The sequence below is a fragment of the Myotis daubentonii genome, chromosome 1 (assembly GCF_963259705.1).
Source record: "Myotis daubentonii chromosome 1, mMyoDau2.1, whole genome shotgun sequence".
In the NCBI taxonomy this organism is placed as follows: domain Eukaryota; kingdom Metazoa; phylum Chordata; class Mammalia; order Chiroptera; family Vespertilionidae; genus Myotis; species Myotis daubentonii.
This window is the reverse complement of record NC_081840.1, coordinates 161,714,290-161,739,306: the sequence shown is the minus strand read 5'-3', so window position 1 is coordinate 161,739,306 and position 25,017 is coordinate 161,714,290. Positions and strand designations below refer to the sequence as shown.

Below are 25,017 nucleotides of genomic sequence, written 5' to 3'. Positions count from 1 at the left end.
GACTGCCAGAAATTCTGTTCATAGCTTTTTAACTGCTATTGCTAGTCTCTACTTGGCTTTCTGAAGTCTGTGCTGCTTATGAATTGGCAAAACATTGCGGAGTTAAGCAATGAGATTTTAGATTGACTTCTCTTTGCTATCTTTTCTTTGGGGATCTTGGCCTTCAGGCCCTGCCTACCTTAGGTGCCCTAAGTGCCAGTATTTGTCTTCCCAGCCCTGGGAGACAGTGAAAACGGTTGAGTTTTCTTCCTCTTAGCAGTTTTTATCTGGGGTAGGCAGTGTTGACACTCTTTCCCTCTTACACTCTTGCCACCCATCTTCCTTTATTCTTGCTGTATGTAATACAAATGTAATGGCTGGAGATCCAATAGCCAATCTTTGTACCATGAATTGACTTGAGGATGGAAGTCTTAAAGAGGATTCTAGAGAAGAAAGATTGAAGAGCCTGGAATCCTATCGACTCTAGAGTCCTCATATCAGACCTAGAGGACTTAGATCTAGATTTCCTAGATATCAGGAGAGAAATCAACATCTTCTCCTGTTTTAGCCTTGCTACTTTAAGTTTTGTGCTTACCCAGTCAAATCTAATGCTAATTAATAGAGCAAATTTACATATGCATACATTCAACACTAATGTATTAAAGGTCATTGGTTTTTAGTCTTATATAGTTGTGACATCCTATCTAATAATAGAGAAACATGGTAATTAACCATAACTTTGCTACCCTTCCCATTGGCTAATCAGCGAGATGTGCAAATTAACTGCCAACCACGATGGCGGCTGGCAGCCAGACAGCTGAAGCGAACAGGAGGCTTGCTTTCTCCAGTGAAGGAGGAAGCCAAGGTTCCCCGCCTGCTGCTGCCGGCCTCTGAGCTACAGTCCAAGAAACAATGTTGCAATTATAGAAGGTAAATAAACCCCAGAAACCTGCTTTCAGCCGTCAGAGCTGGAACTAGCAGGACCGCAACAGTGTTACAATTATAGGACCCAAACAAACCCAGATACCTGCTTTCAGCAGCCGAGGTCTCAGAGCTGGAGCTGAGCCTCAGAGCTAAAGCCAGCTCTCAGTTCCAGTGACAGCCATAGAAGGTAAATAAATCCCAGAATAAAAAAAAAAAAAAAGAAAAAGAAAAAAAGGAGAGTTTGGGAGCTTCAGTCACCTGCCAGCATGAAAACGGCCCTCAGCCCCTGATCCAGATTGGCCAGGCACCCAAGCAGGACCCCCACCCCGAAGGGGCTGTGACCAGCTGCAAACAGCCATCATCCCCTCATCCAGGCTGGCCAGGCACCCAAGCGGGACCCCCACCCTGATTTCAGGGCAAACCAGCTGGCCCCCACCCATGCACCAGGCCTCTATCATATATAGTAAAAAGGTAATATGCAAACTGACCCTAACAGCTAGAAGGACTGGGAATGACTGGTCACTATGACACACACTGACCACCAGGGGGCAGGCGCTCAATGCAGGAGCTGCCCCCTGGTGGTCAGGGCGCTCTCACATGGGAGGAGCTCTGCTCAGCCACAAGCCAGGCTGACGGCTGCCAGTACAGCGGTGGTGGTGGGAGCCTCTCTTGCCTCCTCAGCAGCGCTAAGGATGTCTGACTGCAGCTTTGGTCTGCTCCCTGCTGGCAAGTGGGCATCCCCCAAGGGCTGCCGGGCTGCCAGAGGGATGTCTGATTGCCATCTTAGGTCCAATCCCCCCCAGGGAGCGGGCCTAAGCCAGCAGGTGGTCATCCCCTGAGGGGCCCCAGACTGCGAAAGGGCACAGGCCGGGCTGAGTGACACCCCCCCCCCCCCCCCCGTGCACAAATTTTTGTGCACCGGGCCTCTTGTAGATAATAATTGACATTCACTGAGTGAATGGTTTCATTGAAGGTTTATGTATTATATCTCCCATACTTGCCTAAATGCCATCACTTTAATTCCCACACAAGAAAACATGGAAATCCAAGTTAATGAGAGGAATGTTACTATAGAGGAAGACTTGAATACAAATGATTTTAGTTATTATTATTGGCAAATTACTTATGACATACCTACCAATTGATCCCAATAGACCATACTTGGGAATTACTGTACACTGTCTTGAAACAATACCCTTTTTTCCATTCCACAAATATAATTCCATGGGCAAAATATGATTATAGATCAATGTAAAGGGAGAAATAAAAAAAGTAAGGGATGATTGAAAAAATGTTCAGAAATTAGTGAGAAATTACATATAGAGTGTTGAAAGAAAAAAAATGTTAAAAATGACACTAAGCTTTTGAATTGAAGGTCTGTCATGGTGATGCTGTTGGTTGTAAAAGGCAAATTAGGAAAGGGTTTCTTGTAAGAAAATCAATGTTTCATTACTTAAGATTGAAAACATGTTTATTTGGTATGCTCCCTCTTTGATGTGTATTAATTCTCTGCATAATGTAAATTGTATAATATCAATATAAAAGGATTTCTTTACCTTTTCCGACTTTAAAGGATATTATAGAACTTTACTTTGGTTGCAGCTGTACCCTTATAATATTCTATAGCTGCCCCTATCTCCAGGCAGTATCTCAGAGACTGGTCTTAAAATATGATTCTTATGTATGTGGCAAAACTATGACCCCATTGAAAACAGTAATTCAACATAAAGTAGCATTATTTTCTTATTTTGACACAGATTATAATTAGCATCTGGGATTTATGGTAATATCTGTTCACATTTTTGAGGAATACACTTGGGAATGACTCATTATCCTGACTCACTTGTTGAATTTCACTGTCATTCAAAAGCTCTTTCATTCTGCCTTTCTTTTCCTGGCTTTATTTTTTTCTCCCAATGAATAGAATTGCTATAGTGAGTCTCACATTGCTGAATATATCCTTTGTTTTTTTCTTAATTGGTGTGTATATGCCACGCCTCAAGGCATATTCAAAGCTTTTACTTATGATGGCTGGCATTTTGTTGTTTAGTCTTGGCAGGAAGTATAAAATAGTGAGAGTTAGTAGTGTGTAAGAGTAGTAAGACAACAAGCTCTTTGTTAATAAGATGAATGTATAAATACTTCATAATTTACTTTAGTGGAAACATGCATCTGTTGTTTAGAAATGTACTATAAATTTTGTTGTACCCAATTAAAGCCATCAGGCCTAGTAAATATTTCTGCTTAAAAATTGAGCTGGCCAAATTATTTCCAAGAATATTTAATCAAGCAAAATTTCAGGGAAATATTTTAAATAGTCCTTAGAGTTTATAATAGGATCAGACCAAGGATTTAAATTTAATGAGTTTTGCTGCACTATGTTTATGTTATCAGAGAAAAGCTTGGATGGTCTTTCTCCATTGCTAGTAGGAGTAGGGTCCTTGGGGCACCTCTGGAATAAGCATTTCTAGAGGCCCCCTGGAAGGATGAGACGCGGTAGAAAGCTTTATTTTTGTGGAATTGCATCCCTTGGTTTCTAAAGTCACACACATTTCCCTTAATCCAGTCCTGGAAGAGGTGCATCTGGGGATTCAGCAGAGCGAGAAGCAAAGCCTGTGTCCAGAGGTGTTCCACTCCTTGGTAGAGTTGGGTCCGGTACAGCATCAGGCTAGTTGCAGTCCATCAGTCCATTGTGTGGGGTCCATTTAGCTGTGGGCCATGTGGGTGAGTGCAGAAGTGTGTTAATGTCTATAAGATACTCTTGTAATCAACCTAGATATTAATAACAGGAAAGATGCAAAGGAAAGGCCAAATACTTAGGCATGTGATTTATGCAGCTTTGCTAGGAAGCTGCAGTTTAACACCCACCAGTCTGTTCCCCTCAGATCCCTGGGGGGAGGGACAGGACAGGGAAGGAACAGGCACATGCTCAGTAAAGTCTGGGTGACACACGGAAGGTTTGGGCCTGTCAGTTGCTCTGCAAGCCAGCCGTCAAGTGTGAGCAAACAAAAAAGTGAACTCCTTTGTTTAGGAGATTAAATATTCCAATCTTCCCACGCTTGCAGTGGCTGTCTGCTCTGGCCAATGACCTGTTCCCAGATTGACTGACAGACCCATACCTTCCCTGCATCACCCAGACTTTACTGGGTATGTGTGTGTTCTTTCCCTGTCCTGTCCCTCCCCTCCAGGATCTGAGGGGAATAGACCAGTGGACCCCTGGGGAATGTTAAACTGCAGCTTCCTGGCAAAGCTGTATAAATCACATACCTATAATATTTCGTCTTCCCTTTGCTCCTTTCCTGTTATTAATAACTAGGTTGATTACAATAGCATATAGACATTAACATGAACAGTTGTGTGCACAAGATTTGGAGACAGCGAGGCCTGGGTTTGATTTGTGGCACCACCACTTAATGGCTGTGCAATTTTGGGCCAAGTTAACCTATGTTTATGTTTCAGTTTTCTCATCTCCACAGTGATGCCTGTGTCACAAGGGTTGTGTTAGGATTACATTAGAAAATTTTTATTCATTCATTTAGTCATTTATTAAGTTTACTGAGCATCAGTTTTGTGTCCGGCACTGTACTAGGCACTAGTTTACAGTGGTAAGTAGAATAACATGGCCTGATCTGTGGATCCATTGGCGAAGACAGAAAGCAAACAAGTAAACAAACAATAAAATAATTTAAAATTACAGTATTCTTTGTGAAGGAAGATATCAAGGCACCATGTAAGAAAACAGCTAAAGGAGGATCTCCTTAAACAGGTAGCTCTTTGTCCAAGATGGGAAGGAAGAGGGAAGAGGGGTAGGGTGGAAAGGAGAATTCCAGACAGAGGGAATAGAATGTGGGATGGTCCTGAAGCACCTACACAAAAAGGTTGCTATTAGGAACTAAAAGGAGGCCTGTCTGGTAGGAGTACTGCTTCAGATTGTGAAGAGTAAGATAAATAGCTATTCATGATCTGTGTGGTGCTTGACTCATGGTGTATGATTAATGTTAGTTGGTATCATTGTTATTATTATAATGATCCCTTATTTATTTAGATGTTATGGTTACTTCCAGGACTGTCACTTAATACCTTGAAGGAAGCAAATAGCTTGCAAAGTAGATGCCAGAGTCAGTGTATTAAAACTTATGTGTGCTGTTTAGAGAGGACTTTAGGTACTCATTCAGCTTGTTGATAATTATTTTTCATACTGCTCACATAAATTTTGTTGATTTTTTATAACAGCCTAGAAGTGGCAAATTAGGGCATGAATTTAGAGATTTTCTAAAAGCAGCAAGGTTTAGTGTAATAAAATTTACAGTGACTGATTATTAAAAATGTGAGATGATGAAATTTTTTTTCAGATTTAGTGAGGTATATATTTACATACTGTGAATTCATTCAAAGCGCACAGCTTGATGAATTTTGTAATTACATCATAATGCTGCCACCTCATGATATAGAAAAACTCCAACAAAAATCCTAAAAGTTCTTTTTAAAAGATTTTTCATTGATTTTTTTTTAGAGAGAGAAAGGAAGGAAGAGGAAGAGAGAGAGAGATGTGAGAGCAAAACATTGCCTACCAGGGAGCGAACCCACAACCCGGGCATGTGCCCTGACCAGGAATTGAACTGACAACCTTTCAGTGCACAGATGACACCCACACTGGCCAGGGTGGAAATGTTGGAAATAGGTTTTATTTAGATGTTAGAAAGGTATTCGATAAACTTCTGTGATGCCACCACAGATGAGAAGTGATAGGTCATTTAAGGATTTTATAATTTATTGATGGACCATATTTACATTTTTGTCAGTCAGAGTGAAGGTCTTTGTTAGTGTGTTTTAGGGTCTTAGCTTATTCAACAGTTTTTCAGTGGCTAGAATGAAAATTTGGTTATGATAATTGGATTTATGAAGGAAGAGATAGGGTCCAAAGTTGACAGAGATAGCTTGAGAAAGGTTTTGAAATTCAGACTTAGAAAAGCTTTACAGGTTCGAATAATGAAGTAAAATGAAAAACAGTTTTAATTACAAATGATAGAATGCTAAGTTCTACACTGAGATTGAGACAGCTCTTAAGAGAGTACTGAGAGATTTTCAATGAAGTATATGCTAATTATGAGCCCATTAATGGACTTGCCAGTCAGAAAAGGACAGTGAATGGTTTGGTTGCAGATCAAGGGAGGTAATAGAGTTGTTCTCTTCACATCAGACTTTTTCTGGGGTATCATGTTGAATTAGGGTGTCAGATTTCAGAGGGGACTTTAATAAAATATCATGTGTTGTGCAGTATATCTCAGTGATTGTTATTTATAGGTTTGTCATGTGAAAGCCTAATTTTGTTTAGAACTAAAAGGAAGACATTTCTAATAATAATTAGAACATTTCAAGATAGAATGGGCTGACTTGTGAGATTTTGGGAGCATTAAACTAAGTAACCACTTACTAAGGATGTGATATGAGAGATGTCATCATTTGTGGGAGGTTGAGCTAGATACACTTTCATATTCCTTCCAATTCCTTTAACTTTTAAAAAACTTGTTACTTCTTAGATACCTTACAATTAATCTTATTAATTTTGTCCCTAAAACTTTATTAATAATAAATATCTTATGTTTATATAGTACTTTAGGTTTTAAAATGCTTTTATGAGGCCTGATTAAATGTTATGGTCACAAGAATTCTACAACTTGGGCAGAAACTGTTTTACAATTTTAATTTAATTTAATTTTATGTTTTTATTGATTTTTAGAGCAAGAGGAAGGTAGAGGGATAGAAAGATGGAAACATCGATGAGAGAGAAACATCATTGATCTGCTGCCTCCTGCACACTCCCCACAGGGGATTTAGCCCGCAATTCCGGGCATACTATATATACCCTGACCAGGAATCAAACTGGTGACTTCTTAGTTCCTGGGTCCACGCTGAGCTATACCAGCTGGGCTTACAATTTTTAGACAGTTGCATTTTTAAAAAATTTAAATTCTTGTTGAAAGTATTACCTATGTCTCCTTCCCCCTCCCCCCCATTGACCTCTCTCCCTGGCAGCTCCCACCCCCCAGCACATGCCCTCACCCCTCTACTCTCTTGTGTTCTTTGGCTATGCTTATATGCAAGCATACAAGTCCTCTAGTTGATCTCTTACAGTCTTTTTTTTTTTTTTTTTTTTTACCCCTGCTTTCCCTCTGAGGTTTGATGGTCTGTTTGAAGCTTCTATTCTATTATCTCTGAACCTATTTTTGTAGATCAGTTTATGTTGTGAATTGTATTCCACAAGTTTATTAAAGTACTAGAGGCCTAGTGCACAAAAATTTGTGCACTCGGGGGGGTTTCCCTCAGCCCGGCCTATGCTCTCTTGCAGCCTCGGACCCCTCAGAGGATGTCCACCTGCTGGCTTAGGCCTGCTCCCTGAGGGGATCAGACCCATGCTGGCAGTCAGACATTCCTCTGGCAGCCTGACAGCCCTCGGGGGATGTCCACTCGCCGGCGGGGAGCAGGCCCAAGCTGCAGTCTGACATCCTTAGTGCTGCTGAGGAGGCGGGAGAGGCTCCCACCACCACCACTGTACTGTCAGCCGTCAGCCTGGCTTGTGGCTGAGCAGAGCTCCCCCTGTGGGAGCGCACTGACCACCAGAGGGCAGCTCCTGCATTGAGCGTCTGCCCCTGGTGGTCAGTGTGTGTCCTAGTGACCAGTCATTCCCAGTCGTTCTGTTGTTAGGGTCAGTTTGCATATTACCCTTTTATTATATAGGATAGAGGCCTGGTGTATGGGTGGGGTCTGGCTGGTTTGCCCTGAAGCGTGTCCTGGATCAGCGTGGGGGTCCTGCTGGGGTGCCTGGCCAACCTAAGTGAGGGGCTGATGGCTGTTTTCAGGCTGGCCAAGCCCCCCGGCAATGGAAGCTCCCAGCCTCTCTTTTTCTTTTTCTTTCTTTTTTTTTTATTCTGGGGCTTATTTACCTTCTATAATTGAAACTTTGTTGCTTTGAGTGGAGCTCAGAGCTGCCTGCGGCGGGCAGGAGGGAAGCCTCCTGCTCTCTCCAGCTCCGTGGCCACAGCCAGCTGAAAGCAGGTATCTGGGGTTTATTTACCTTCTATAATTGAAACTTTGTTGCTTTGAGTGGAGCTCAGAGCTGCCTGCAGCATGCGGGAAGCTTGGCTTCCTCCATCATTGGGGCAACCAAGCCTCCTGCTTGCTCCAGCTCCATGGCTCTGGCTGCCATCTTGGTTGGGTTAATTTGCATATAGTCGCTCTGATTGGCTGGCATGTGTGGCTTAAGGCGTAGCGAAGGTACGATCAATTTGCATGTTTGTCTTTTATTAGTTTAGATGTTCTTGAAAGGACTTCTGTTGGCACAACTACATTTGGTAAGATCAATGTCTTATAGAAAATATGACTTAAAGGGGAAAAAATACCCTTGAAAAGGCTTAAAGGCATTTCAAAAACACTTTAAATCAGCCAAGCTTTAAGACCTCACAGACCATAAGTGGTCCGCAGACCACCAGTTGGCGATAACTGCTTTAAATCAAAGTCCTGTAAGAAATCCATTTTAAAACAACCCAGATTTATCGCAGTAAGTGAATTAACCAGGAAAGTTGCAGTGTAATCTGCTGAGGCAGATTCTCCTGTAACCTTTGTTATTTGGTTGAACTTATTTTTAAAGTATTTGAACCAGCCCTTAATAGCATAAAATGTAATGGCTTTAGCATTTGTATTATTATTTTTAAAATTTATTATTGTTTTTATTGATTTCAGAGAGGAAGGGAGAAGAAGAGATAGAAACATCAATGATGAGAGAGAATCATTGATTGGCTATCTCCTGCATGTCCCCTACTGGGGATTGATCCCACAACCCAGGCATGTGCCCTTGACTGGAATTAAACCTGGACCCTTCAGTCCACAGGCTGATGCTCTATTCACCAAACCAAAGCAGCTAGGGCCATTTGTATTATTCTTTAATTTTTGCAGTTCTCAATAAAGTGCTAACACTTTTGAAAATTATTGCAGTGAGTAAGGATATGCTTCTCTGGGCCTGGTTTTTGATTCACATGTTAAGAATGTAGAATATAGACACTTAATTTCCTCTTTCTGCACCACACTGTTCCCCAGCCTACATGGTCTGCTGAATGGAAGAGCAAGTATTAATTGGTTTTCTTTTGGTAACAAGAAAGAAGTAGTTATGCACGTGGCCATAGTTTCTGTCTCATTGAATTTGTATTCTTTCCTTCCTTCTTTTAGAGCAGTAAAGAAAACTGAAAGGTGAAGGCATTCTATCAGAAAAGGCTGAGGTGACTTATTTTTTTTACTTTTCTATACTTTTAAAAAATATGTTTTTATTGATTTTCAGAGAGATAGGAGGGAAGAGAGATAGAGAGAAACATCATCAATTGGCCGCCTCCTGCACGCCCCCCCTACTAGGGATGGAGTCAGTCATCTAGGCATGTGCCCCGACCAGGAATCGAACAAGTGACTTCTTGGTTCATGGGTTGAGGCTGGGCTAAGGTGGCTTATTCTTGACCCTTCTAATGTTCCCGATCACTGGGGGCTAAAAGAAGGGTGTGGTAGAGAAGGGAACCATTTGCTTGTGTAGAAGTAGCTATGTTGGAATAGTATTAAATCTTCAACTTTTCCCGGTAGAGGGAATTTTCCTCCTGACATTATCTTTACAATTGTTTAAATGATTTTTATATTTTGACTAGGTAGAACATATACATGGTAAAAATTGAAGGTCTACTAAAGGTATCCAGTGAAAAATGCATCATTTCAGTTATCTACTTTTGATCTCCCCCAGGATAACCACTATTAACTTTGTATATTTATGTGCATCCCTAATCCCCGACCATATGTTGTATGACTGTTTTGAACCTTGCTTTTTTTTTCTATTTACAATATATCTTGGAAATAATTTTAAATCAGTACATAATTTTCCTTCATGATTTTTAATAGCTGAATTGGTGTACTTATGTTGTTTGCAGTCTTTGCTGCTGCACTGTGAAGTTGGCCTTACTTATAAAGAAGGAATTGGTGTTGCTATTATAAACACCTTCTATAATTTCAGATGTTCACTCAGTGAGTTTAAACAGTGCTTTGTAAGAAATGTTTAACACAGTGAGAAAGATGGCAACTCTCTTATGTAAAATGTGTTTTTATTTATAGTCAGTCGTCTTGAGATAAGGTAAGATTTCATGCAGAAATTGGCATAACTCATTAAATACTAGTACATCATTCTGGAAGAGGCTCGTTTTTTTTCTTAATGATTTTTTTTAAAGAGTCTTACTCTACTGTGTAAAATATGGGTTTAGAAAATGATTGAACCTATGTATACGATTTTGGCCTGGTAATTGAGGGTGAGAGATTGGGATGGGGATGGAATGGATAGATTACTGTAAAGAATCCTAAATGTGAACCTGGAGCCCAGTGGCAGCACTTTCCTCTGCTTTCATGTATTAGGTCATGTAAGATTATTGCTTTTATTATTTTTATTTTATTTATTGATTTTGACAGAGAGAGAGAGAAAGAAACACTAATTTGTTGTTCCACTTATTTATGCACTCACTGATCAATTCTTGTATCCCTGACTGGGAATTGAACCCTCCAGCTTTTGGTGTACTGGACAATGCTCCAACCAATTGAGCCACACTAGCGAGGGCTAAAACATATATTTTATAATAAAACGAGAGGCCCGGTGCACAAAATTAATGTATGGTGGGGGTGGGGGAAGGGTCCCCTCAGCCCAGCCTGCACCCTCTCCAATCCAGGACATCCCTCTCACAATCTTGGACCGCTGGCTCCTAACTGCTCACCTGTCTGGCAGCCTGATCACCCATAACCGCCTCTGCCTGCCGGCTTGATAACCCCTCACTGCCCCCCCTGCTGGTATGATCACCCCTAACTACCTCTGCCAGCTGGCCTGATCACCCCAACTCCCCAACTGCCCCCCCCCACCCCCAGCCTGGTTGCCCCACGCAGCCTGCTGTTTGGTCGTTTGGTCGTCCCTCACTAATCCCCCTGCTGGCCTGGTCACCTCATGAAGCCTGTTGTTCGGTCGTTTGGTCGTCCCTCACTAACCCCCTGACAGCCTGGTTGCCCCATGCAGCCTGCTGCTCAGTCGTTTGGTCGCCCCTCACTAATCCACCTGACAGCCTGGTCGCCCCACACAGCCTGCTGCTTGGTATTTGGTCGCCCCTCACTAACCCCGCTGCGGCCTGGTCTCCCCACGCAGCCTGCTGCTCAGTTGTTTGGTCGCCCCATGCAGCCTACTGCTTGGTATTTGGTCGCCCCTCACTAACCCTCCTGCCAGCCTGGTCACCCCATGCAGCCTGTTTGGTCATCTGGTTGGAATGGTCAGTTAGGCTTTTATATAGATAGATTAATATATATGTTTTATTGGTCATTCAGAAAAAAATACAAAAATGTAAAAGGAAAATAAAATTATTCCTATTTCTTCCTTTTGGAAGTTAAAATGTTTGTTAACATTTTGGTGTATTTCATTCCAGTCTTTTTTTTTGTTTATGGACTTTTTTGTTTGTTTGTCTTGTTTTGCATAGTATTTGATTTATTGTTTTATTGTTTGGTGTTGGAATAATTCTAGGTGTTGGGTGGCTCAGTTGTGGTGGTATCTGTCATTTAAGACTTCTGTAGATCACATCTAGAGGGCTTATGTTGTGTTGTTACTGGCATTGGGGTTCTTGGGTTCCCCAGATAGAGATCAAGAGGAAACCCCAGAGAAATTTTTTGGACAGATTTTTTTAAGCTTATGCTCAAGCACAGGGGAGGCAGCAGAGAGAGAATGAAGGTCCTCTGAATTGACCATGGGGCTGGCTCTGCTTGGATGCTTCTATAAACTGAGGACGAAGCAGACTTGCATGAAAAAGTGAGACTTTTGAAAAAGGTGGGCTTGTGGAATTTCCATGTCTGGGTAGGAGAAACAAGTGGTTAGAAGGGAGATAAAATTTTGCATTTTTTGAGCAGAGAATAGAGGGGTGGTGACATACTTGTGGTTAGCTTATCTGGTGTGTGTTTTCTGGCCATCTGGTGTCCTTGGGATCTCAGGCCCAGGTTCATATACTGTCTCAGCATTACCTTAGTAAATCCCTCAATTCAGAACCACTTAGAAAATATTACTTATTTTCTTTTTGAGGCCGTTACATTTTATATTTACCTTTGTTTTGTTATATTCCAACCATGGGACTTAGTGTGTTTGTGATAATGAGTAGAGAAAAAAGCAAAGCTACTTTGATAGGCTTGAGCCAGGTAGCTTAGGCTCACTCACTGGGCAGGTGACCTGCTTTCATACTGACAATCCTTGAATCAAATTCATGCCTCAGGAAGATTGCCAATTGTTACATGTCATGGCCTTCAGGAGTTGCTCCAATGTTGAAATTTTCAAATGCCAAGGATGAGTTGAGAGTCACTCTTAGAGAGCAGATCCTAGGGAACCTCATATTTCAAGAATAAGCAGAAGAGAAGGAATTAACACAGAATATTGAGGGAAAAAATAGCAAGGGTAGGAGAACTGAGGGGACGTTGTACAAGTTAGGCAGTGAATTTCAAGACTAAGGAAATACTTTATATTGTCAAATACAGCTGATATGTCAAATTAAAGGTTACCTTTCTCAGGTCTTTCCAAACTCCCCCAACCAGAGTCCAGTTCTCTCTCTTATGTTCTCACGGCATACTGTATGTATATGTTTCTTGAAGCCTTTATCACGATGTGGTGTTTGGAGCCCCCGCTACCTTGGGCAGGCTCCCTGATTGTCCCCTCCTCTGAAGGGTCCAGAGCACATGGCTGGCTCTCCATCAGCACTTCTGAATAAACAGATGACTACAAAAATGGTGGCTAATTATATAATCACTTTCCAAATGTCTCATTATAAAGCTAAAGGAACTTTCTTACTTAACCTGTTCTTGACCAACAAAATGCCAAAAGTGAAGAGGACTTGTTCATTGGTCCTAGTTACTTATTGAAGATATTACAGTATTAATGTGCTGCACTGCTGCTTTTGCTCTAATTCAGATTGAAAATTCTTTCACTTATATTTTGGTATAAGTCAAAAGCTAATAATTTAAATTATGCACATTTATGTTCCAAGATGATATTCAAATCGAATTGACACAATAATTTTACTAAGTGCATTGTGTGAAACAGCTGTGCTTCCATTGAGGCAATGATGCAATAAATTTACTCCCCATTCCTTTAACTTTTGTGAAAATATTAACTTTGTCTTATTAAGACCTCTTTGTCAGGAAAATACTAAAGTTTTTGTACAATATTATATGTTAACCAATTGCCAGTAGTAGTGTCGGAAATATTGTTTTTTTTAAAGTTTGATATACTTTAGGGTTGATGAATCTTTACTCTGAAAAACATATGTGTTTTATAAAGAAAAAATAAAGATTCGTTGTTTTTTTTTTTTTAAATATATTTTATTGATTTTTTTACAGAGAGGAAGGGAGAGAGATAGAGAGTCAGAAACATCGATCAGCTGCCTCCTGCACAGCTCCCACTGCTCCCACTGGGAGATGTGCCCGCAATCCAGGTACATGCCCTTGACCGGAATCGAACCCGGGAGCTTTCAGTCCGCAGGCTGATGCTCTATCCACTGAGCCAAACCGGTTTTGGCAAGATTCGGTTTTAAAGGGTTTGAAAAAAATAAGAGTGGGGACTGGGTTATATTGAACAGAGAGTATAAGTTAAAGACTGAAATCCATTGACCGGGAGCTCACATTTCCCTGTTTTTTGACCAGGGTCTGGCAGTTGATAACTAGTATAGCATAAAAAACCAAGCTTAATTGTACCTAGTCATATATGAAAGCAATATATAGTCATCCCAGTTTAACATCTGGAAATATTTGCTTGCTTGTTCATAATAATTAGATACTATTGAAATCTATTTTATATCCTTAAAACTCTGTGGCAGCTTTATGGTGTCAATGGAGTAAAACCTTGGGAACTTGGCTATCTGGAAAGGTACAGGAATTAGTAATTTGGGAAGTCATCATTGGCAGACCTGGGGAGGTTTCTCTTTGTACTGAGTCAGGAGGGAGTGGGTATTACTGAGGAAGTATACCAGTGCATGGAGGCTTTAGCACTGAACTCCACACACCTGCTTCCTGGTTCCTATGCACTAGCTGGTAGCTTACACTTTATTAATTTTGAGGTTCACAGACACATTTCTCTCCCTTTTTCTCTCTGTCTGTCTCTCAGCATAGTGAGCAAGAGGACAGACTTTGGAGCCTTCTGGATGTCCGTGTGAATTGAGGCTCCCACACTAATATAGCCTTGGGCAAGTTGCTTGACTTCTAAGTTTTGTTTAAAATGTAAATGACAGTAGGGCTATTTGAATATTAAATAAGATAATGTATGTACCTAGCACAGTGACTGACACATAACAGTTACACAAACGTGAGCTATTAATAAACAAACTATTTTTCCTGAGTAGCCTTTATTTTTTCCCCAACAGCTTTTCTGGCCTCTTTTCTATTCAGAAACACCCCTTTTGTCCTCCTATTGACTGGTGGACACTTCCCTGGCCTGTTTCCCTTATTGCTTTGAGGATCCCCGTTGACAGATTCTCTTGATAAACCTTCGTTCATTTGCTTGCCATTTTATTTTTTTCAAAGGCGTGTAGAGTGATTAAGAGCACTGGAGACTTTTTGCCTTGTTCCAGATGCCCCTTCGAAACTTCAAAGCTGTGTGATCTTTGCCAGCTATTTAACTTAACAAATTCTCATCTGCTAAATGAACAATAATGATATCTATCTCATAGTTTTGATATGAAGGCATTAAACGAAATATTATACATAAAACATTTATATCATGCAAAATAAATGCTAGCTATGATTTAGGAGCCCAGCTCCCTAGTTGGTACTTAATTCATCTAGACCACCACATATGTGTTGCACTTTTGATGTTTGTTAATGTAAAATAAATCTTACTTATCCAAGTCATCCTAACACAATATTATTAGCACAACAAGAGTAACAGAATGTAAAGAATACTTATATTAAACACACATACACCTGGGAGATAATTATAATGTTCTTAGGCAGCTGTGGGCAAACTACGGCCCGCGGGCCGGATCCGGCCCATTTGAAATGAATAAAACTATTGAAAAAAAAGACCGTACCTTTTATGTAATGATGTTTACTTTGAATTTATATTAGTTCACACAAACACTCCATCCATGCTTTTGTTCCGGCCCTCCGGTCCAGTTTAAGAACCCATTGTGGCCCTCGAGTCAAAAAGTTTGCCCACCCCTGTTAGGATTTGTTTAGTGAGCTATGTTGACTGCAGCTGCATGTTGTATTATGTGGTGTTGTGTTTGGAGCTTAGGGCACTCTTTTTCAGTGTTACCAGTTCATGTTCTTCTTCAAATGATTAAATGGATGACAGCTTCAGTGTGATATGAGCATTTGTATTGATTATGTCCTAAATTGCTTGTTTTTGATGGCCTTCTGATCCAATTGGAACCTAAGGGCATTCAGGAACTTGTTTATCCTATATAATGAAGAGACAATATGCAAATTGACCATCATGCCCTTGCACAAGATGGCGGCCTCCATGTGGTCACAAGATGGCTGGCTAGGGAGGGCAGTTGGGGGTGATTGGACCAGCAGGAGAGGGCAGTTAGGGGTGACCGGGCCTGCAGGGGAGCAGTTAGGGGTGACCAGGTCAGCAGGGGAGGGCAGTTGGGGGTGATCAGGCTGGCAGGCAGAAGCGGTTAGGGGCAATCAGGCAGGCAGGCAGGCGAGCAGTTGGGAGCCAGCAGTCCCGGATTGTGAGAGGGATGTCCACAGGGATCGGGCCTAAATGGACAGTTGGACATCCCCCGAGGGGTCCCAGATTGGAGAGAGTGCAGGCTGGGCTGAGGGACACCGCCCTCCCCCTCCCCAGTGCACGAATTTCATGCACCGGGCCTCTAGTGTATTAATACAAGTCTTCCTGTGTGCTACTCAGTTGTTCTAGTGGGCAGTCTGTGAATTCTCTCATCCCTTTTGTCTTATATTTGGTCTATAAGAATTAGCTGCATTTGTATCATTTCTTCATTCTTCAACCCCTTGGGCTGACTTCAACACAAATTTTTGTTGTAATGAATATAACTGTACATGCTTACAATTGTGAATCAGCTAAAAAAGTTATGAAATTTAAGTAAATAATATGGATTCAACAGAATTGTTTCTATAATCATAGAAATTACTAATGAAGGCATTTGATTTTATCATCAAGTAAAAGTATATTTTAGTAAAGTCAATATCAGTATCCACTGGTGAATATTCTGTCAATTTTTTAAATGTTTCTCAATTGTTTTCTGTTGTTTTCCTAAAACACACAACTTAAAACGTAACAGAGCCAGTACAGTTGCTTATGGTTACAAAAAGTATTTCATATTAATGGCTGTTGGATCCTCTACAACACTACTGGCCTCCATTTTGCACAAATAATTGACAATGTAGTGTGATAAGATTGGAAAGTTACTGGAACCTAGAAAACACAACCGTTAAGAATTCATAGACGTTTCTAAGAAAAGAAATAGCAGAAGTAAGAGGAAATATAAAAGGATCCTTCACTTAAACTTTAGCGAAATGGCTTGGTGGTAAGAAACAGGGCTTTGAAATTAGAAATCCTAATTTTGAAGTCCTGCTCTGTCATTTACTTACCATAGGATCAGAATGACATAACCTCGCTACTCCTCAGACTCCTCACTCAGTATGTAAACTGAGGATAGTATTAAACTAACAGAGTAGGTGGTTCACTGTGAGGATTATGAGATTATGTATATAAATGCCCAGCACGGTGTCTGGCAGCAATAAACTCTGACGAAACAGGTTATAAAGTATCCACAAACAAGGAGTTGTTACAAACCAGTCTTGTGTCATCTATTAAAAGGATCATACTTGGCGGAATTGCAGCTAAGGTATAATCTCAAGTTTGCCAGCAAGTGTAGGTGGGTTTAAGTGAGTAAAATGACTCATGTTTGTCTTGGTTCTAAGTATCTGTTGTTGGCAATTTTATCATCATTCAACCCTGCCCCCAAAATGGGAATTACACTTATATTCAACAACCAGTAATTAAGTTTTTCATCAGTAGTAATGGTATTTAAGTAATATTACACCACTTCATATCCTTTTCCTATGTGAATCATTTTACACATAAATGTAGGAGTTACTTGTCTGATTGGGAGTTCTAGGGAACCAGTAGTGATAATTATTCTCTTTGAGAACTAAGACACAGGAGAATGACAGATGAAGATCAGAATGACTCCTCTTGGCTGATTGCAGGACACTTGACTTTAGATCTGAAGTGAAAGGGTTTATTTACCTCATCTTGACTTAGACAGACTTACCCCCAGAAAAGCAACCCTAGGCCTCCCCTCAGGACAGCTGCCTTCCTACATGGAGAGCAGAGCAGAGGGCCTGCACCCAGGGACGGGGTGGCTGAGAGAGAAGGGCTGGAGCTTGGCCTCAGCCTTGCTCAGGTGCTCCTTTCAGACTCCTTGACCCCCCAACTCCTGCCCCATGAGAGGAGTAAGGGAAGAGTGGGGAGAGAGTTCAGAGTTACTTGAAGCATGATGGAAGCACACGGCCAAGTCAACATGACCTTCCAGAACAGAAAGAGAGACTGTGAAATTCTGTGAGTAGATTGGAAACTAGGTAAAGGGAAAGCATGTGGAGAAGAGTGGATTAGAATGTAGAGATAACAAACAAGTTCTGGTTTTCTGCATCATTTAAGAGCCCCTGACATACATACATTCACTCCTTCATCTCCATCTGTTTGCCTCTGTTTGCTTATTTATCCATCCATTCATTCCTTAATGGATATGAAGGATTAGTAAATAATCAGAAGTGTTAGAAATAGATCGTGACTTCTCATATCTGAATTTTAGACTCAATAGAATCTTAAATGCTATTTTGAAATAAAAAAAACAAATAAAAGATATGAGAAAGCTAAGAATCTTCGGCAAAGGTGTACTTTTTGCAGTGAAGGGATATCTATATTCTAGGATCTATCATAGTGACTCTAGCACATGGTAAATGCTCACTAAATATTTCTTAAAAGGATAAGAAAAATTACTCAAAATTAATTATTAATGTGAATTAATCAGTTAAGTGCTTAATATATCAATTTGTTTTTAAAATTGGATTTATATACTATTTACCAGATATACATTCACTGCAAAAAGTAAGAATCTTTGCCAAAGATTCTTAGCTTTCTCATATCTTTTATTGTCTTTTTAAAAATATATATTTTTTTAATTGATTTTTTTACAGAGAGGAAGGGAGAGGGATAGAGAGCTAGAAACATCGATGAGAGAGAAACATCGATCAGCTGCCTCCTGCACACCTCCTACTGGGGATGTGCCCGCAACCAAGGTACATACATGCCCTTGACTGGAATCGAACCTGGGACCTTTCAGTCTGCAGGCTGATGCTCTATCCGCTGAACCAAACCGGTTAGGACTTTATATTTTTTTAAAAAAATTCTATTTCAAGATAGCATCTTTGAGGATTGTTGGGTTTATGGGATTGGTTCTTTCATGCATTTAGCTTTCAGCCTTTGGCTTTCCCCTCCTTGATCATGATTGTTTATACTGTTTTTATAATGGCAGCTATGATGAGAATCTTTTGTTGTGTTGTTACCAAGTGAACATGAGAAAGAGGGAAGGAAGCCAGATGAGTTTTCTAAGATTATTACACTGTGGGGAAAGGAAGGAGATAAATGGGTTTTTGAGGTTGTGCATTTTTTGATAAGACATTTGTTTAACATAGAGTTAACGGAGTTATGAGAGATAGAAATGGGACTGGGCTGGAGTGCAAAGGAGCACTGGATTATAGACACCCCCACCTACACCCCAAAGGAGGGAATAAAGGGACAGGAGATTTTGGATCAGTTTTTCTCACAGGACCACAGATGGTGCTTTTGGCTTAGGCTTCTTCAGTATCCCAGGATGCTATTTAAGAATAAGCTTTCTTGCGGGGAGGGAACCAGGTATATGTAACTTTGAGGTGCCCATATTTAATTTCATCTTGCACAGAATGGCCTGTTAAAATAAGCAGTATTTCAGGTTATCTTATGACTGTAGCACCTTCCTTTATTTTGTTTGTTTTTAGTTGTATTTTGTAGTTGATCTGCTTAATTCTGCTTATTTCTCCTCTGAGCATTCCTTTCAGCCTGGATCTAGAGCACAGCAAAATAAACGTTGAAGTTTTAGTAGTGATGCCTACTAAGATTTTACAATTTAAAGAATCTTTTTTTTTAATTTTTGTGAGTTTATTTGAGCCAAATTAAAGAATCTTTATTGTTGATACATCTTAGTGTTATATTGAGGAAGCAATCCAAATAACTGAAACCGTTGCTTAGGTACTGTTGATTCATAGACCCTCTTTTGGTTGAAAGATGAGATGGAATTAAGGAACTCAAATCACAGACATGAATAACTTATTCATATTACTTCAGGAAATGAGTATGTGCCATGTGAATACATTGAACTTGAAATGAAAGCTACCAGGAACTGAAGCGTGAAGCGGCTTCAGGGCTGGGCTGACTCTTTCTGAGGCAAAAGGGTCTCTCTGGTGATGACTCTGCTTTGCTCTGTATATTAGGTACTATTTTCCTCTCTGCAACAGCTGCTTTTTCTCAGCTTACTGGTCATTTCTGCTTTTTCATTTTTTTCAGCTGTCTTGGTCACTATTGACTATTGTGCTTTTTACCTCCTGATGTTTCATTTAACTCCCATTGCAAGTGGACTCTCTCAGTTTATCCTAGTTCAAATTCCTAAGAGAGGATTGGTTGAATAAATTATGTTAATGTATCGGGAAATTTTACAACTATCAAGAAGGTTGAGTTAGAAACACTGATGTATTGGAACCAGCTGAACTTTCTGTTCAGTGACATCACCTTGGTAGCTTGGTATTGGCCATCATAGGGGAATACCACAGCACGGAAGTTGCTAAACCCTTATTGGCACACCACTGGGGAGATCTGTAGGTGTTGAAGTGCACAATCTCCAAGATGTACTGTTAAACAAAAGAGAGTAAGGTGTTGGATTACTTATAAGATGATTCTAGTGCTTGAACAGAAGGGAGAGATTTAAATATATGTGTGTGCGCCTGCATGCATGCAGATCCGTGTGGTGTGGAGAGTGCTTTTGGTAGGTAAAAGTGGCTGCTTCTAGGATGGAGGGTTAGGTTTGGAGTGGGGTGTGTGTATTTGTGCAGATCAGAGTTCAATAATCATATTAATGATATTGTAACAATAATGTTAATATCATTTACCTCAACTTCAAATATTATGATGAGGTATATAGGAAGGAAATATAATCCTAATATTGAAAAATGAACTCACTTTTTCCATATACCATCAGATTCACAGCCATGCCCCTTTGTACATTACGTCATATTTGATTGACTTAACACTGTTTTGCTTGTTATGAGATTTCTAATAGTCCCCTCATCTTCTTTAAGTGTTTTTCATATGTAAGCTTTTACTGTATCATTAATAATATCCAGGATCTATGTTGTCTGGAATACACATTTTTATTGAGAAACTTTGTGTTTCCTATTCTAATATAGGCTGGTTACTCTCTAGGCCAGCGGTCGGCAAACTGTGACCCCTTGAGTGTGGCTATTCCACAAAATACCACGTGTGGGTGCGCACGTACAGTGCGATTGAAACTTTGTGGCCACACTCAAGGGGCCAAAGAGCCGCATGTGGCTCACGAGCCGCAGTTTGCCAACTACTGCTCTAGGCAATTACACAGTTGGCATCTGGAAATGTCTAATTTTAGCTTTCTGAGATTTTATGGATCCTGTGTCTGCCCCTCTTTTTTATCTGTTAAAGAAAAATTATTATGACACTTGTTAACAGTAAAAAAATCTTTACCCAGGAAAATTGCATCAGGTATCAAAACTATAATAACAGGGGAGAGAGTTGGGCTCAACTTCAAATATAATAAAGACAAGTGGGGATTTATAGCCAACAAGCAAAGCGAAGAATTTGGTGGATGCACAATTACTAAGAAGAGACATCAAGGACAGGGAGATTCTTCCTAAATCGATTTAACAGGATTATTGATAAAGGCAGGCCAGAGTCATCAGATATTAAAGGTGATGGGTGAGGAATCTGACCAGATATCAAGAGTGATCAAATATTAAGGGTGGGGAATGAGGATTCTGACCAGGTATCAAAGGTGATCAGATATCAAGGGTTGTGGGGGGAGGAGGGGGTGACTCTCACTCAACTGACTTAGCAAGATTGTTGCTAAAATTGGGCTAGGCCGGTGGAATACAGAACAGGAGACCAAGTTTGGGGCCTACTTGAGAGGAGGGCTCTGTGGACCCTGGTTGATGTTTACACAAGGAGACAGTCTTTGTCAATTCTCTTGGTTGGTGTTATTTTGTTTTTCTGTAGTATATTCTCAAAGCCTTCTTAAGAGAAACATTGCAAGGCAGTAAACTTTGAATTCTTGTATTAGTTTCTTACTGCTGCTGTAACAAGTTATCACAAACTTGGTGACTTGTAACTATAAATTTATTTTCTTATAGTTCTGGAGGCCAGAAGTCTGAGGTCAGTTTTACTGGGCTGGAGTCAGGTGTCATCAGTGTTATGGGTTGGCTCAGCGAGATAGACCACTGACTCAGAATTTAAATTTAAGAGCCTTTATTAAGCTGGCCAGCTGACCACAGCGCCTATCTCCCCCTCTGGGAGCTTCGGGGCATGTGGCAGAGATCAAGGGTGCAGTATGATCCTTTATAGCACAACAGTGTTACCTTAGAAGTTCATAAAAGTTCATAAGCACAAAGGGGGGGTAAACAGAGTCACACCTGGCTGGAGCATATCATAACACATTGTTTTTCTAAGACAATCTAGCAATTTTTCTTCTATGGTTCCTAACCATGACACAGTCCTCCATATGTCAGTCCCCCCTTCCAGCACATCCAATTTCTCATGTCCCATTTCCTCCCCTTAGCACATTCTGTAACATTCTGTAACCCTTCCATGCCGCAGTTCCTTTAGGAGCCACTAAAAGAGAATTCGGTTCCTTGCTTTTCTGACTTCTGGAGGCCACATGACTCCTCCCTTCCTCACATCATTGCAACCTCTTGCTTCCATTGTCACATCTCCTACTTGCTCCTTTGACCTTCTTGTCTCCCTTTTATAAGGAGCCTTATGAGGACATTGGGCCCACCTGCATGATGTAGGATGATCCCCCCCATCTCAAGATCCCTACTTAATTCTATCTGTAGATTCCTTTTGCTATATGAGGTACATTCACAGGTTCCAGAGATTCGGATGTGGACATTTGTTGGGGGTCATTCTTCAGCTTACATTATTTTGTAATATCTAAAAATGGTTTTATTTTTTCCTTATGCTTAATTGATAGTTTGGCTTGGTATAGAATTCTAAGTTCATGATCATTTTTTCTCAGAACTTTGACAATAGTGCTTCATTATCTTCTAGCTGATAAGAAGTTTGCTGCCAGCCTGATTCTTATGCTGTGGTATATGACTTGACATTTTTCCCCCTCTCTAAACTTCTGAGATTTTTTTTGCATATATTGAATGTTATAACTGGCTTAAGCTGAGCATCAACTTATTCATTAGTGTCCAGTTTAGTGTAATTAATGTTCATAAGCATGCCTCTAATCTGGCTATTACTTTTCAAATTGTAGGTCCCTACCCTTTTAAAAGAAAGCAAGGAAGAAGGAAGCAATGGAGAGAAGAGGAAAGAACAAATAGAATAGAAAATTTCACAGTGCTATCTATCTACAATAGTTATACATATGGTTATATAAAACATGTTTCATTTGTATACGTGTGGTATGTTAAAAAGTACAAAACATCTCAGAGTTTAGCATATATTTGCTCAGTGCCTGAAACAGTAGTTTTCACTTTAAAAATTATTATTAAGATTATGTTACAATATAAAATATATTTGAAGAGGAGAGCATTTCTACTTAGCTTTAATGTTTTAAATAAAATTTTTCTTCGTTACTCTATGGCAAACTTTATTAAAATTAATAAGAATGTGGCTAGTTTTGAATTACAAGAGTAAGAAATATTCTGAAGCTGCTTGTTTAAAGCCCCTGTTTGTTATTAGATGGAATGCTGGGTGTAGGCTGGTGTGGTTCATACTTGGGATCTAGCCTGAAAGACATGTTTTACCCTCGACAAATATCATCTTTGTTTGAATATCTATGGTTTGTGTAACCACAGCAAGGTCTTTTTTCTCTTTTAGAATGTATCTGAAATGTCTTCTTTCTTGTGCTTGTTTCACCAGTAAAGCAGAGCTGCCTTCCATTTTTCTGTTTCAGTTTGTTGCAGAATGTGTGGGGTACCACCTAACTCTCTTGGTGTGCTTTAGAATTATAAACTAATAATGAAAGCTTGGAATAGATAACTTTACTCGATGAGGACTGAAGCTGTTGTTAATTCCCAAGGCGAGAATGGGTATCTAACAAACGGTAAAGTAATTTTTAAATTAAAGTTGTTGATTTATATATACTCAATGTTCATCTTTCAAAATATACACCAAGAAAATGGTTTCCTGTCAATTTTGTTTTATGGGACTGAATTTGAAACTTAACAACTTTGAATGACTTGTTTATTTGAATTTGAGTAATACTGAGTTACAGTGCCTGCTTTTAAAAAATGTAACTCAGGAGGATACTTGATTTTTTTTAACAGTTTTTGAGTTTAAGTAAAATAATGGTCTTCTTAAAATATTATAAAACAGCCTTAACCGGTTTGGCTCAGTGGATAGAGCGTTGGCCTGCGGACTGAAAGGTCCCAGGTTCGATTCCGGTCAAGGGCATGTACCTTGGTTGCGGGCACATCCCCAGTGGGGGGTGTGCAGGAGGCAGCTGATTGATGCTTCTCTCTCATCGATGTTTCTAACTCTCTATCCCTCTCCCTTCCTCTCTGTAAAAAAAAAAAAAAAAAAAAAAAAAAAAAAATTATAAAACACTTCTTAAGATGCTATAGTTTTCATTTTCTTTCATAAATCTGGACTCAGAGATGTTTTCTTGTATCATTGAGTATTATTTAATCTAAACACCTTTTATCCTTTTTAAAATTTGCCTCTTAAACTTTGAAACCTTTTTATATTAGACTAGAGGCCCGGTGCATAAAAATTCATGCACTGGAGGCGGGGGTCCCTCAGCCCGGCCTGACCCCTCTCACAGTCCGGGAGCCCTCAGGGGCGGGAGGCGACCCGGTGATCAGGGGAAGGCAATGCCCCATCACACTCTGCTGCTGCCACTGTCGGCAGCACAAGCCTCAGCCAACCCTGGTTACCTGAGCCTCGGGAGGCCCTGACTGGCTGAGGGGCTGAGGGGACTGGGGGTTTCTGGAGGCAGGCCTTGCCGCGCACCTGCCGCCCTGGCGGAGCTGAGAGGACTGGGCACCGCCATCTTGTGGCTGTAGGCGCCGCCATCTTAGAGGGCGTAGCAGTCAATTAGCATATTCCCTCCTTATTGGCTGTGGGCACCACCATCTTTGTGATGGGGTGGGGGTCAGTAGCATATTCCCTCTTTATTAGATAGGGTATACAGTCAATAAGAATTAAATTTGATTTAATTTGGCTTGAATAATGTAATAGATTTTGTGAATTTGAGAATGATGTATGATGTAAGTACTACGTGACACAGCTGTCATGTTTAAGAGGTGCCTGGAACTTTGTATACACTTGCACACAGACACAAGACAGCTGTTGATATCCCTGTGGTCAGTGTTTTAGGGCAAACTCTTGTTCTTGCAATGCAATTTCTAAGTAAGCAAGCAGAATGAAACCAAAGGAAGTATTTGAGTGTAATTCTTAATAACTTCTCAACTATAGATCAGACAGTATGAAACACAATTTAACTATAGCAGGCTTAAGCTTAAGGATGCTATTTCTTATTCTAAAGATGACTGTTTCACAATACAGATTTTTAAATAACTAGAGGCCCAGTGCACAGGATTTGTGCACTGGTGGGGTGTGTGGCCTGCAGGGATTGGCCTGCTGTGGGAGCGCCGCCCTTCCCGGTCAGCTGAGCAGTTGTGGACCCGCCCTCTGAGTGGCTGCTCCCGCTGTGAGAGCGCCACTCATCCTGGTCAGAGCTCCGTCACGGAACGAATTAAACTCATAAG

At 40.5% G+C, this 25,017-nt stretch overlaps 1 protein-coding gene across 3 annotated transcripts in view; it reads left to right on the top strand.

Annotated features, from left to right (window-relative positions):
- The window catches only part of USP6NL (USP6 N-terminal like), a 177,593-nt gene that overhangs the window by 72,746 nt on the left and 79,830 nt on the right, over positions 1 to 25,017 (top strand). Inside the window, exon 3 of one of the 3 annotated variants that reach the window (XM_059664118.1) lies at positions 22,560 to 23,351. The exons of the other annotated variants lie outside the window; for them this stretch is intronic. Within the exon in view, the coding sequence (XP_059520101.1) occupies positions 23,297 to 23,351 (55 nt within the window). The 5' untranslated portion in view covers positions 22,560 to 23,296. The remainder of the gene's footprint in view (positions 1 to 22,559; positions 23,352 to 25,017) is intronic. 3 annotated transcript variants of the gene reach the window in all.